This window comes from Scaptodrosophila lebanonensis, unplaced genomic scaffold (assembly GCF_003285725.1).
Source record: "Scaptodrosophila lebanonensis strain 11010-0011.00,11010-0021.00 unplaced genomic scaffold, SlebRS2 tig00001415-arrow-pilon, whole genome shotgun sequence".
NCBI lineage: Eukaryota > Metazoa > Arthropoda > Insecta > Diptera > Drosophilidae > Scaptodrosophila > Scaptodrosophila lebanonensis.
This window is the reverse complement of record NW_022060742.1, coordinates 12701648-12714801: the sequence shown is the minus strand read 5'-3', so window position 1 is coordinate 12714801 and position 13154 is coordinate 12701648. Positions and strand designations below refer to the sequence as shown.

Sequence of the window (13154 nt, the reverse complement as noted above, 5' to 3'; positions counted from 1 at the left end):
TAGTGAAATGTAGACAAAAATGCTTAATATCGATAACTATCGAATAAAATGCTTTTAAATCAAAATGACACCTTATCGTCAAAATCAAAACTAATATACCTTTGCTGAAAGCCGCAACTTGTTTCTTAAATTTGAATTTCGTATACATATTTGTATTTCCTATTCCAGAATAATTACAGCGTATTCGCATGAGGGGTTGAAAATTTTAGTGAAATGTAGCCAAAAATGTTTAATATCGATAACAAACGAATAAAATGCTTTTAAATCAAATTGACACTTTATCGTGTCACTTAAATTACAATTTGTTATGCTTTCTGCCACATTTCTCTTTCGACAAATATCAAATTTCAATTGAGATTTGTTTTCTGTGTTTCTGTGTGCACTTGACCAAATATCAAGAATATTCCACTGTACCATGAAAGCAGCTGGATAAGGCACGCAGCCTGTAACATGACAGGGCTAAGCTCAATCCGCCTGAAGCATTGTAGGAGTAGGAGGACTCTACTGTGCTACAATACGGAAACTTTGGAAAATATTTTTGGCAAAATTTTTGCCGAATTTTGAAGCTTTTGTAAATTGTAGTGCACATGCTTCTATGGCTATGAGTATGAGTATTATGGACGCGTGAATTGCTTTTAATGCAGAAGCTATGAAGATGCACAGACTAGATTAAAAATTGTAGGTATATGCATATCCAATATTAAATACGTACATACACGTATATAAAAGCGGATGCAGGCATATGTGTGCAACAAATTGCTTGAAAACTATACAGGCTGGTCGGAGTTTTTAGTTAAAGTGAGAAAGATAGTCCGAGTGAGGAAGAGAGAGCAGCTAAACTTTCTATTTAATGAATACATTATGACTGCAACAGCTCGACCTTCTGCTGACCAAACAAAACTTTAACGAGGTGTAAGAGTACATCTAAAAATATTTCCAGAGCACAGCCGTGACTTGATGTGGCAATTGGCGCAAAGTGCTTGCAGTTCTGTTGGTTTATAAATCCAAATTGGAAAAGTTTCACATTTTGCACAGTGCCGGGTAAAAGAGTTAGTTGGCTATTTATTATTGTGCAGCCCTTATTTCGCTGGCAGCTTATAACTTTTTGGTCAGCTTATGTCGTAGTTAAAAGCAGAAAATATTTCCAGGGGGGCTTAACCATTTTTTTTTAAGCATTGCAGAGTTTGAAATGTGAATTAAGCAACGCATATATATTGATTTTTAAACAAAGAAATCTGTGCAGTACTTAAAATATTCGTTGCTAAAAGTATTGAGTAATCCGGTTTGATTGAGGCAAAGCACTTTTAAGGCTACAGTTTTTGAGAGCTTTGGTATTATTAACACAATTCTTTGTTGGTATTTACAAAATGTACTTGTATATTTATAAATGTTCGGAGGAGGCTTACTTAGTATTGAAAATGATTATATGTTTTTGAAGTACATAATTCAATTTGATTCGTTTTTTAGTCTGTTAAAATGTTCATGCGATACTGTTTTTTAATTTGCTAAATGATGAATACATTGATGAGGCAGACTTAAAAGCAATATCCATGATTTTGTGTTTACAATTAACCTACAATTTAATATTTTTCACCACGTTTTCTATGACCCGGCCATTTATTTGGCAAATCAATTCAATTTCAACTAATACACCCTTCATTCGATCCACTTCGCTTTTGTTTGTCACCTCAGTTGGTTATATTTTAGAAGCTCTCTAGTTGAAACCTCAATGCTGTGGTTGCACACACACACACACACACACATGCCACATTCAAGCGTGCTCACACACGCCTTTCATTTCACCGACACTCAAATTCCAATAAATAACTTATATAACTGAACGACGCGAGTGTCGGTCGACTACAGGGCGTATGAGTGTTAAGCGATGCGTATGTTTGCGGTTGCCACAAAACTAACTACACTCATACATATACTATATACTATGCTTGTATATACACACACCTGCCAAAGTCTGGAAATGGGAATACCAAACGATGCACAAACCGCTGGCAATTTAATTGTCTCAATATTTTTGCGCTACTCGTTTTACACGCGCCCGATTGTCGCTATTTCCGAAACATTTTGCATATAGAAATGTGTATATAGTTGTAGTTGTGTTTGACACTCGCGCACCGCAACCGCAAAGCTGTGGCAGGCTAGCTGCCGAGCTGGCGAGCAGGACGGTACTGGGGATTTTTGGTATCTTTTGAGCAGCTTTGTGGCCACCATTGCTGTGGCTATGTGTGTGTGTGTGTCTGGCAAATGAAATTTATGAAAATGTTAAGGATTGGCTGTGAAGTGGCAGCTGACTGTCGTTTGCCTGCAAGCCGTTAATCAACTTATTTATGAGCAAGGCCATGTCATTTTATGGTCATTATCGGCGCCCAACATGCACAACATGGTGGTTAATGGGGGGCGTGGCTAGGTGCCATTAAACGTGCATTGGGGTCAAGTGCCCACAAGTCTGTGAAATGGTCTCTACACTCTCTTGGCATTTTACTTCAAATTAAAGTCATGTTATAGACAAAAAATAAGCCACAAGCCACAATATTAAATGCGCCAGCAACTACTGGACTCATGGCATGTGCCCGTTTGGCCGTCCCCAACATAGCTGCGACACCATCCTTGCGCAATGTCAGAAAGCACTTCACACATCCCGTCCAAATGCCCACGCGCTCCATTAAATGACAGCGAGGTGCAGCCACTGTTATTGGCCCAAGATGATTGCCTTGATACAGAAAATTTGCTGCGAAATCGCAAAGATAGGGACGGTCCTGGCAGCCGTTTCGGTTCACGTGCCAATAGCAAGTCCAAGCAAACCCTCAAATTGGACAACAATGGCACCGATGATGAGGAAGAGCTTAGCGCAGGACGCGCATTACCTGAGGTAAGGTAAACTGTCAAACTAAACTGGTTACGGTTGTGTAACGAACTACAAAATCACTATTCACATCATCAGAATTTCGAAACAGAAGCTTAGTTCAACTAAATTGTAATTTAGTTCAACTATTTGCATAAAATCTTCTTCATAACTTAATTTATAATTTCTGCTTTGCTACTAGCAACCACAATTTGATGTTGAAACAAACGTGCTTGGGCATAAGTATTTTAAACGCATAAATTAAATTAAGTAAGCACACGTGTTTCTCGTTCTGGGCCCCCAGCCAACACACTCGTCATTTGCCCAAACCAAAAGAATGGGCATGCCATTGGCTGTCTGGCATCTGGTTCGACACGTGGGTAGCTTTTTTTTAAATTTACTTAATTGCAACTCCTTTGCAATATTTTAACATTGTTGTTTGTTTTGATTGTGCTTATGGAAATCTCTTGAGCACAAGGAGCTGTATGTTGTTGTCCTGGAAATGGCGAGTGGGAGCATGATGTGTTAAAGTTGGAGGAAGTATTTCTGCTTTAATTCTTTTTATTTGATATAAAAAATCAGATTTATTACTCAAACAAAAGTCTTGGCTTCTACATTTGGTTTTAACATTAAATATGGTTTAGTTTTTACTATTACTTAATTACAAGCTAATAAATGAACTTATATAGAAAGCACTCCATATACTGTAGGTTCAAATATGCTTCGATATACCTCGATGATAATCAGAAAAGATTTTGTGATAAAAAGAATTGATTCTTTTAAAGGTTTCCTGCTTAATTAAATGCAAATAACAATACAAAACAAAATAAAAAATAAATAATTGCCAGCATAACAAAATGCAATTATCACAAGGAAAGGAAAATATTAGCTGTGATTGTAGGACTGATCTAAAACTTCTATATTTATTATAATAAAATATAACATGTATATTCATAAAAATGTGAAAGTAATTACAAATGTGTTTCATTGTATTAATATTTTCTTATCGTAGTATATGTATTATAGTTATTTTGATTCATACAAACAACCTGCTTGCTTTGAGAAAGCCTAAAACTTATCGCTGTGAAGGCAAAAATGGTTTCTACAACCAAATATTTATTGCATATTATACAAGTATAACAATTATTACTTCTTATATATAGACTTAGATTAAATTTCTTGTAACTTTTGTCAATAAATCTATGTGGATTTTGTGCAAGCTCTTCGCAATTTCCCTCCGAGATAATTAAAACACACAATCGAACATTCGTGTGAAACTTTGTGCAAATGATAGCCATAAATTGTGATTAATGGTCAAGGAGCTTCGCAAACCGTATAGAATCACATTTGTAATTAAATTGTTAGCATGGAAGGAAATAGAATTTCCATAATTAATATCATTTACTTATTTATGTAAATATTTTACAATGAAAACTTTATTTGGGAGTACGACTATAATTATTTAATATAGTATATTCACTTCACTGTTTAATAAATTTATCTTTCTTTTACTTTATTTCAGGTACGTACATAAGAGCTGTATTTAATTAAAACATGCGTTTTAAGTAAAAAGTATAAAAACATGCCGTAACACGTGAGAGAAAAAGTGCAAAGCAATCAACGCAAACCCCTAAAGCATAATTCACACCAAAAATAATTACCAAACAGCAACAACAGTTAGGGCTCGCCTTGAGTTTGCTGGGGACCTTGCACATAAATAATCAAGTTTAAGAAGCCTGCCTAAGGCATTGCTGTATAGTATATGGAAATGTGAGTGGGGAAATTAAGCGGAAAAGTCGCAAGTCCTACCAAACCAACACCAGCTGACAAAGAGGAGAAAAATATTGTGTATACGCAGCAAATGACTGGTGCGAATGGCGGGGACCTGCAGTGAAAGACGAATCGACAACGCCAAGCAGCCTCTGATAAAATGTCGCGGCATTGTTTTTTTTCACACGCCGAGAAAAAGTTCGTTGCTCAATTGGCTATGAAAATGAAAAGGCGAGCAACTAGACTCAGTTAAAGTTAGTGAGTGACTTACTGGCGGCTCCTTTGCATTTTTTTTTTATTTTTTATTATTTTTGCTTCGATCGGAATTGATGACTTGCAGCTGAATTGGCATTAACACGTCTTTTCAATTCATTTACCGCACAATTATTCTCACTTCCCCCATAATTATGACAACAGTGTCGCCTTTGTCGGTCCCCATAGTTTGTAGTATGTAGTTCGGGCGTTCTCTAATTAGTTCATTGCCAGGCTGACAAAAAAGAAGAGCTCCAATGATAAATTGGTTTGAGCAAATGCAACTTTTGTGTCAGCGTCGACGTTTTTGCCGCTGGCACAGTCAGGAGCAGGATGCCACGCAATTTACCATCGCTCTTTTGGCCAGTCTGGGAACGTTGAATGGATAAAAAAATATGCTGCATTAAAAAGTTTTTCGATTATTTTGTAGTTATTTTTGGGCGTAAAACTTTAACGAATGAGTTTTTCTTAGAGCAATTTAGAGTTGATGAATGGTTGCTTAATGAGAGCACAGTCAGATGTGGGATGGATTAAGCTAAGAATAAAGTTGTCGAACAAGTTAAATAGAGACTAATAAAGCCTGTGAACGCTAGAAAGGTTAAAATGAACACGTTTTGAATGCTGCTTCTCATTATTATATAAGTTTGCAATTGTTCGCTTAATATAATTAGATACGAATATTTTTCATTATTAGTAAATAATTGCAGAGTTATATTAATAACAAACTTGCTATTGAAATATTATTCAATTCTCTCAACTTAAGATGAAAGTAACGAAGCAATTTAAGCGCCTATTTGTAAATATAAAAAGTTAGCAAGTAAATTCTCTTGGCCATAATTAATTGGAGACATAAATATTTATAATACTTGTGTAACTCAAAGTTACAATCTTAAACTGAGAGAAGTTATTATGTTAGCAACGATTGCCAGGGCTTATAATTAATATTTTGCTATACATTATTTTTAAATCATATTTTTTGTTCAGCCGGTCCATGTTGATTGATTTTTGCACATTGACTTAAATTTCAGAAAGTCCTTTCTCTCTGCTGGTCTTTTCTTTGCCTTTCACAATTTTTTTTAAAGTAACTACATAAGCTGTTTGTGATATTGAATATTCCTGCCGAAGTTTTGTCCTTTAAAAGGTGCTTGCAAGTTGTCTATAACACGTAGCCAGCTTTCAATCGAATGAACATCAATATTGATTTTGTTCAGCTAGTTGGCAGCAAGACTTTTGTTTAACTATACCGGGTGGTGGGGGCAAACTTTAACTTTCGCCTGCTCCCTATTCTCAGTTGGCTTTATGTCAACACTTGTCGGGCGATAATATTTTCTTTAAGTCGTTGCTGTTCTTTTGCTCTCTCCCATCATTAAATGCGCTCATTTTTTTATGCTGCCACATTACTTTTGCGGCTTTGCTCCTCCATCCACACCGCTGCCTGCTTAATGGAGGGCTTGTGGGTAGTTGGCACTTAACGGCTTTCATTGGATTTTTGTATGGGCCATGAATAGTGGCAAAGTGTATTGTGTGTGTTTCACTTTATATATTCGCATACATGTATATATACTTGTATGTATATATGTGTATATAATATGTGGGGATAACACGAACTTTGTAGAGAGTTTCGAACTTGTTCGAGATGATGTAAGTGGTTACTTGAAGCTAGAAATTACACGCAGTTTCTTTGCTGGCAGTTTTCCAATCTCACTTTTCTTTTCTCTTATTTTCCTTTTATTTTGTTGAGCTGAGTGCATCGTTAACGTGCAGCTGCCACACGTTGCTGCTTCATCAAGTCGCTTGAATTTAATTTGGTTTCATACTAAAAATGCATTGACCTGTATTTTTTCCTCGACTGTAGCTCATCCACTCCCACTTGGTTTCGTATCTTAGAATGCGTCTTCGTTGATAGATCCCATTTGATTGGGTTTGGTAAACTTACGGTGAACGAATCATTATATAAATTGAATGAATAAGAAAACTGGGGCACTGGCAACAGCAAGAGCAGCAACTTCAAGAGTTTTGTAATCATTCGTTGCGCTCTAATTGCGGATTCATAGCGCGAAGGGTACTAATTTATCGGATGTTTGTTTCAACTTGAGTTGTACAATTTGTAATTGCTCAGTGATTCAGATTTAAAGTGTTATTGATTAGTTTCCCATCTTGGCTTCCATTTAGTTGGTAAATAAAAATAATTAAGGTGTTTACACGTTAAGTATGATAAAATCATGAAGGAATGTTTAAAAAGGAATAGGATGTCTGCCAAATAATGATAATTAAGTTGGCACAAGCTTCTGCAAACTTCTCTTTCTCCCTACATATCATTTAAATTTATCGCTTATCTGATTTTTCATCCGAAGATAAAAATATAATTTATTTATAACTTTTTAAATATGATTACTTGTAGATTGATTTTTCCATGAATGATTAATGATTAATCGCACTTATAACCGTTCACAATTTCTTTATAATCACCGCAAAAAATGATAAACATACAACAAATAATTAATTATTAAACATTTCAATCAATCGTACATACCTATTAATATTAATGATGATAGACGGCCAAAAGTATGCAAAATTTTTTTACTTTGCAATTTCCCCTCTCTCTCACTCTATTAAGCTTGATGTTGGCCAACTTATTACGCAATATTCGGTAATAGCCGCTTAAAAACAGAAAGCAATTAAAACGCTGCATTTAATATGATCATGAATCAAAAAACGTGCATACATATACATACATACAGACACGAATGTAAATCTGCATTTAAAGCGGCATGTGCAGGCAAATGTCAATTTATTTAATAACAAACTGCGAACTCACATGCACACATACTCATTTAAGTAAATATGAATTCTTACATTTATTTATGAACCGAACACGTAACATGCGTTAAAAAAGCATGGCGCTGTCAGTACATAAACAATAAAAATTAAATAAATTGTGAGTGCGGTTGTGAGCTTAATATGATGAATATGCAAAAAATTAACATGCATACAATTTTTATTATAATTGCAATGAGGCCGATAAAACAAATTACACATTATCTGCATGGCTTGCGTTGAGCTGTGGCTTAACAAATCAACACAAAATGAAGCAACTTGTCCAATTTTAAAATGTTATGTGGTATCGCTGTGTAGTGTGGTTGAATGTAATTTAATGAAATCGTGTTTGGTGGCAAACAATGTGATGGTAAATAAATAAATTGTTGCACAATATTAAAATTAGCATATTGTTCAATGGCGATGTGCATACTTTCAGTTAATACTTTTTCAAGGATCAGGTACATTCGATAATTAAAACAAAATGTACAAAACTATATTGAAATGATTATTTTCAAATAATATGAATTGTTTTATTATTTAAAAGAGTAAAGGTGCTCATTATATGCAATGGGAAACTTTACGGCAACCGACTAGCAAACATACTGAGAGCTGACATCCATATTTTATGCTATGGAAATTAAAGTTTTTGTTATTTATTGGACGATATTGATCATGTTATCTTAATAATTGTATAAACTTTTCAATATTTTCTTTGTGATATACGCTAGAACATATTTCAAAAACTATAAAAAATGCATTTCTATTGCCTGTTTTTGGTTTTAATTTATTATCTGAATTATTTAAAATATGTTTCTTATGCTTATATCAATATATACATATTATTTGAGTGATTTGCGAGCTTCAATCAATGAATTTTTCGCTATGAAATTTGTTTAATCTTTTGAAATTTTAAGGTAATTGGGAGAAAAGTGAAATGGTTGAATTCGATTATTCTCAATACTTAATAGTTTTTTAATCAAGAATACTTTATAAATCTTTTTCAAACGAAACTGTTTCACCTACGCACTTATTGACTTTTCTAAGGTATTAGTTACATTTATAAACTCAATTTCAAACGAAACTGTTTAACCTACCCACTTATTGACTTTTCTAAGGTATTAGTTACATTTATAAACTCAATTCATATATTGAAAAATTTTCATAAAAAGTGTTAAGTTTTATTGTACAGTAAAATTAAATATACTATAGCATTGATGTAATCAAACAATTTAAAAGCATTTCTGTAATATCAATTTGGTTTACATATACAACAAGTAATCACTTTCCCATGGATTCTTCACTAACGTTGTTTTTCATTTACTGAGCATTATTCTTTCTCGGACATTATCCCTCAAATCCCAGCAACAGTTTCAGTTTGCACAAGCATCACGGCGTGCTCGATATACTCCATTCATGTTGAAGTTTTGCAAATAAAAGCAAATTGCACTCATTGCTTGTTAAATAGTAATAAAAAAGCTTTAATGTAATTAAAAATCGACAACATTGTTTTCGTTGCCTTTATTTTTTGCAATTGTTCTTCATGTTGATTTTGCTAATTGAAAAATAAAATTAAAACGTCCACTAGAAAAATTCCATTAAAATTGTGCTGAATACTCTGTTAGAATATCTAATAAAGATGCAACATTTCAGTTGACAGGCGCCAAATATTTCCAATTTAATTTTAGAATTTTGCACAAATGGCTTTTTAAAGCGACACCTAAAAGCATGCTGTACATTTTTTCGGACGCACACTCACACGAACACTCGCACACACTACAAAACCCAGCAGTACATAAATGGGAATCATACTAGCAGCTGCACAAGTTCTTTTGGTAACTTAGGTTAGGCAGAAAAAACTACTCCCCGGGCGTTTACCATCGCTTGTTAAAAACACAGTGTTACTAAAGTATTGCGACTTGCTTGTTAGGCATTCTATGTCAGGCTAGAATGCTTCTTCTTGAAATACCAACTTTCAGGTGGCTGCTCTCTTGTGAATCTTACTAGTTCTGCTTTAAACCCTTCCTTCAACATATTCCATTTAGCTTCAAAACTAGTTCTGTTTTAAGTCATTCCTTCAACATATTCCATTTAGCTATAAAACGGAAGCTTAAGAAAAACAATTTCAGACGTTTTAGTATATTATAAAAAAGTATAGGAAAGTGTTCATTCTCAACGGATATTAACCAAGCCCAATTTTATATGAATACATTTAAAATCAGCACTTGGTCTTTAGACGAATGTGGTAGTAGTTTAGAAAAATGTATTTAAAAAGTTTGTCTAGTAACATTTTTTTATTTTTATTTATCGTTTGAATTAACTTCTTGAAATATAAAAGCTAACAAGACAATTGCAAAATTGTAATAAATATGTAGGGCTAATGACGACCCTATATGAAAAAAATACATTAATTATTGAATTAAAAAATGATACAATTTTATTCATTTGTTTTTTAAATTATACATTTTATTCTTTAATTAAAATCCGTCTGAGTTGACTATGCTTGATTGGGCCATATGATTAGTTCTTATACTTAGACCAAATGGATCTACAGTTTTGTTTTATTTTGTAAGCTAAAGGATAAACATTTTTTTTAAATTAGAATGTTGTATTCTTGAACTTAGAACCTTTTTTGCATTTTTTTTTATTTGTATATAAAATTATGATTTATTTTTTAAGAACTTTGTACATACTACTATGGAAGGACTAATAGTTGAAAAAGAGGGGCTGATTGGACTCGTCGTGTCTGATTAAATACACATGTACATATGTACTGTTTATAAGGTCGGGTCTACCATTCTCCCTAATGTGTGATAAAAGCTTGGGCACCACCTTACATGCACTTTCTATGCATTTAATTTTTTTTTTTTCATTTATTTTCATTTTTTTTAAAACACAACTTTCGATAATACAAAAATAATGCACAAGTAGTCGCGTACGTATGCGATTTGTAATTGTAGAACTTGACTGCGAAGAAATATGAACTGTGGTTCCAAACTATAGTAACATGGTTGGCTGCTGGGTAGTTTGCTACATGCATGTTGTTTGCTGTTAGCCAAAAGCATTTCAGTTGTGGCTTTCTGCTAAGATTTATGTGCAACATGAATTAAGTTAAGTGAAGTTGCATTGCATGTGCAGTCAACAGCTGGTGCAGATGCCCGCCCGCCCATTTATCATGGTCGCCACAGGCCAGGTGCTAAGGATGCGGCTGCCAACAGGTGCTGCTTAAGTGCTATGAGAATGAAATTCCCGGCCATTCGACACCTCAGCTTCTGAAGAAGCTTCGGCAGATTCGGCACCTTCGGGAGGAGCAAGGACGGGCAGTGCCAATTTGCATTTTTGTGTTGCCTCTTTTCCACAACTTAACATTGCATATTTTTGCTGTTTCGGCATTTATTTATTATGCAGCGTAAAAATTAAATTGTTTTGTTTTTTTTTCAGAAACAATTCCTCTATTATTGCCAGCAATTTTTGCGCATTATTTTCGTTTGCAATGAGTTTGCAATGAAAAATAGGAGGAATAAGTATGGCGAACTTCAGCGTAACTGCAGTGCTCGCTTTTAGTTCTGCTGCAGTTTATTTTGTTTTTGTGTCAGCTGCCGCAACCCTTGACCCCCTCTCTCATTTCACCAAAGTGTACTTCACGATCTGCACTTTGCTCGCGTTTTTCCTTACAGTTCTATTTTTGGTACGTGCAAAAGTTTCCTATGAAGTTGTTACAATTTTGCATAAAAATAAGTTGTAAGGAGAGAATACAAAAACAACAAATGGCGAAATTTAGTGCCGCATTTCTTGTTTGTGCCATTTATAAAGTTCTTTTGGCCATGACAACGTTTCGTCTTATTGTTTTTGGCAGCTTTTTGTTATGGTCTCAGGGCTGAAAAATAACATATTTGTTTATGGTGGAGCTTGTCCTAAGAGCTGGAAGGGTTGTAGCTACAAGTGCCCACTTGGTGATGGTGGAACTTTCTTGATTTAGTGGCTCCCCTTTTGCAACGAAGCATTAACGTTGAGGACGACTTAGCCTTATTTTGTAACCTATTTCAACATCAGCTCTACTCTACTGAATATAAATGTATTAATATAGTACTTTATAGGTTAATTTCATTTAGTTATTCTCTGGCAAGTGTGCTTGAATTTTAATTCTTAAATGTAACTCGTTCCACAGACAAACTGAGAGGAAGAAATGCCTTTCTGAACAGAATAATCTATAACATATAGGTATGCTTGATGAAGTAAATCAGAATTTGCGAAAAATTTCTATGCATGAAAATAAGAGTCCTTAGTTTTTTAACAATATTTTTACTAGAAGTAAAAAACTATCATAAAATCCCATAAGTTATAATGTACATTATTTCAAATTTATTTGTAAGAAGCACCAACCAAGATAATAGATCAGATGTCAATATAACTTTTATATATTTTTTGATTTTTTACATCATTTTATATTTAATAAGATAGTTATTGTTAAAAATTGTCTCTGTTAAAGAAATTGACTTTTTGGCCCAAGTTTGCAACTTTACCTAGAATTTAACCCACTTGGAAGATGGCAACCAGTTTCGAGACAAATTAAGTTTTCTATAAAATTAAAACTTTTAAAATGCACTCTTCAATTGCCGCAATCACAACTTATCTGCTAAAAAGGAATCTTGAAATTATATGTCAAATCTCTTATCTTTGCTCTTTCCTGCTGACCAAAATAACGGAATTCAATTTATTAACACAAGCGACTGATAACATACAAGAAGGACAGCACAATGCGTAATTACAGCCTCTATACAACACAACTTTACATTCCTCGAAAAAGTAATTGTAACTGTGCGGCCACAGAAACTCGAACTTACCTATGCGAGACACGACGTCCCCACAACAGAAGAAAGAAATGTCCGCAATTTCCAGGAGGAAGTGCAAGAAAATCTCAACTTAATTTAAAACCAGCATTCATCATCAACTTCCCGGTATGAAGTCTCCGCATACGTGTATATGATGTTGTATAGTGTTATTCGCCACACAGGACACAAAAGAAAAAATGACAATTACGGCGGAGAAAGAAGTGTAGAAGCGAAATATAAAATGAAACGAAATAAAATAAAATAAGAGATAATTCATTTGCAAGTGAAGAGAGAAATCGGGGCAGGCAGTAGTCTGGAGATCGTTGCACGCGCTGAGGCGTGTGGCGACTTAACGAGCACATTCAACAGGATATGCAGACTTGCAGGCAACTGGCGGTGGTGCTGGTGGTGGTGGTTGTGTGGTGTGGTGGTGCTGTGCGGGGAAGAGCAGCACGCTTACACAAAGAGCGACCATTAAGTGTGCATAAATTTTCATTTTCATGCAAATGCATATAAATTTCGTTGGCCGTATATAATGCAAATGATAAATACATGTAAGAAAGGACATGCACATACACACATACACACACCCACAACAAGAAGAGGAAGTGCAAACATTGGCA

The 13154-nt window shown here is 34.5% G+C and overlaps 1 protein-coding gene across 5 annotated transcripts in view; it reads left to right on the top strand.

Annotated features, from left to right (window-relative positions):
- LOC115633066 (calcium-transporting ATPase type 2C member 1) overlaps positions 1-13154 on the top strand; it is an 80037-nt gene that overhangs the window by 23519 nt on the left and 43364 nt on the right. The window contains exon 1 of one of the 5 annotated variants that reach the window (XM_030530435.1): positions 2518-2887. The exons of the other annotated variants lie outside the window; for them this stretch is intronic. Within the exon in view, the coding sequence (XP_030386295.1) occupies positions 2633-2887 (255 nt within the window). The 5' untranslated portion in view covers positions 2518-2632. Of the gene's footprint in view, positions 1-2517; positions 2888-13154 lie in introns of those variants that run through there. 5 annotated transcript variants of the gene reach the window in all.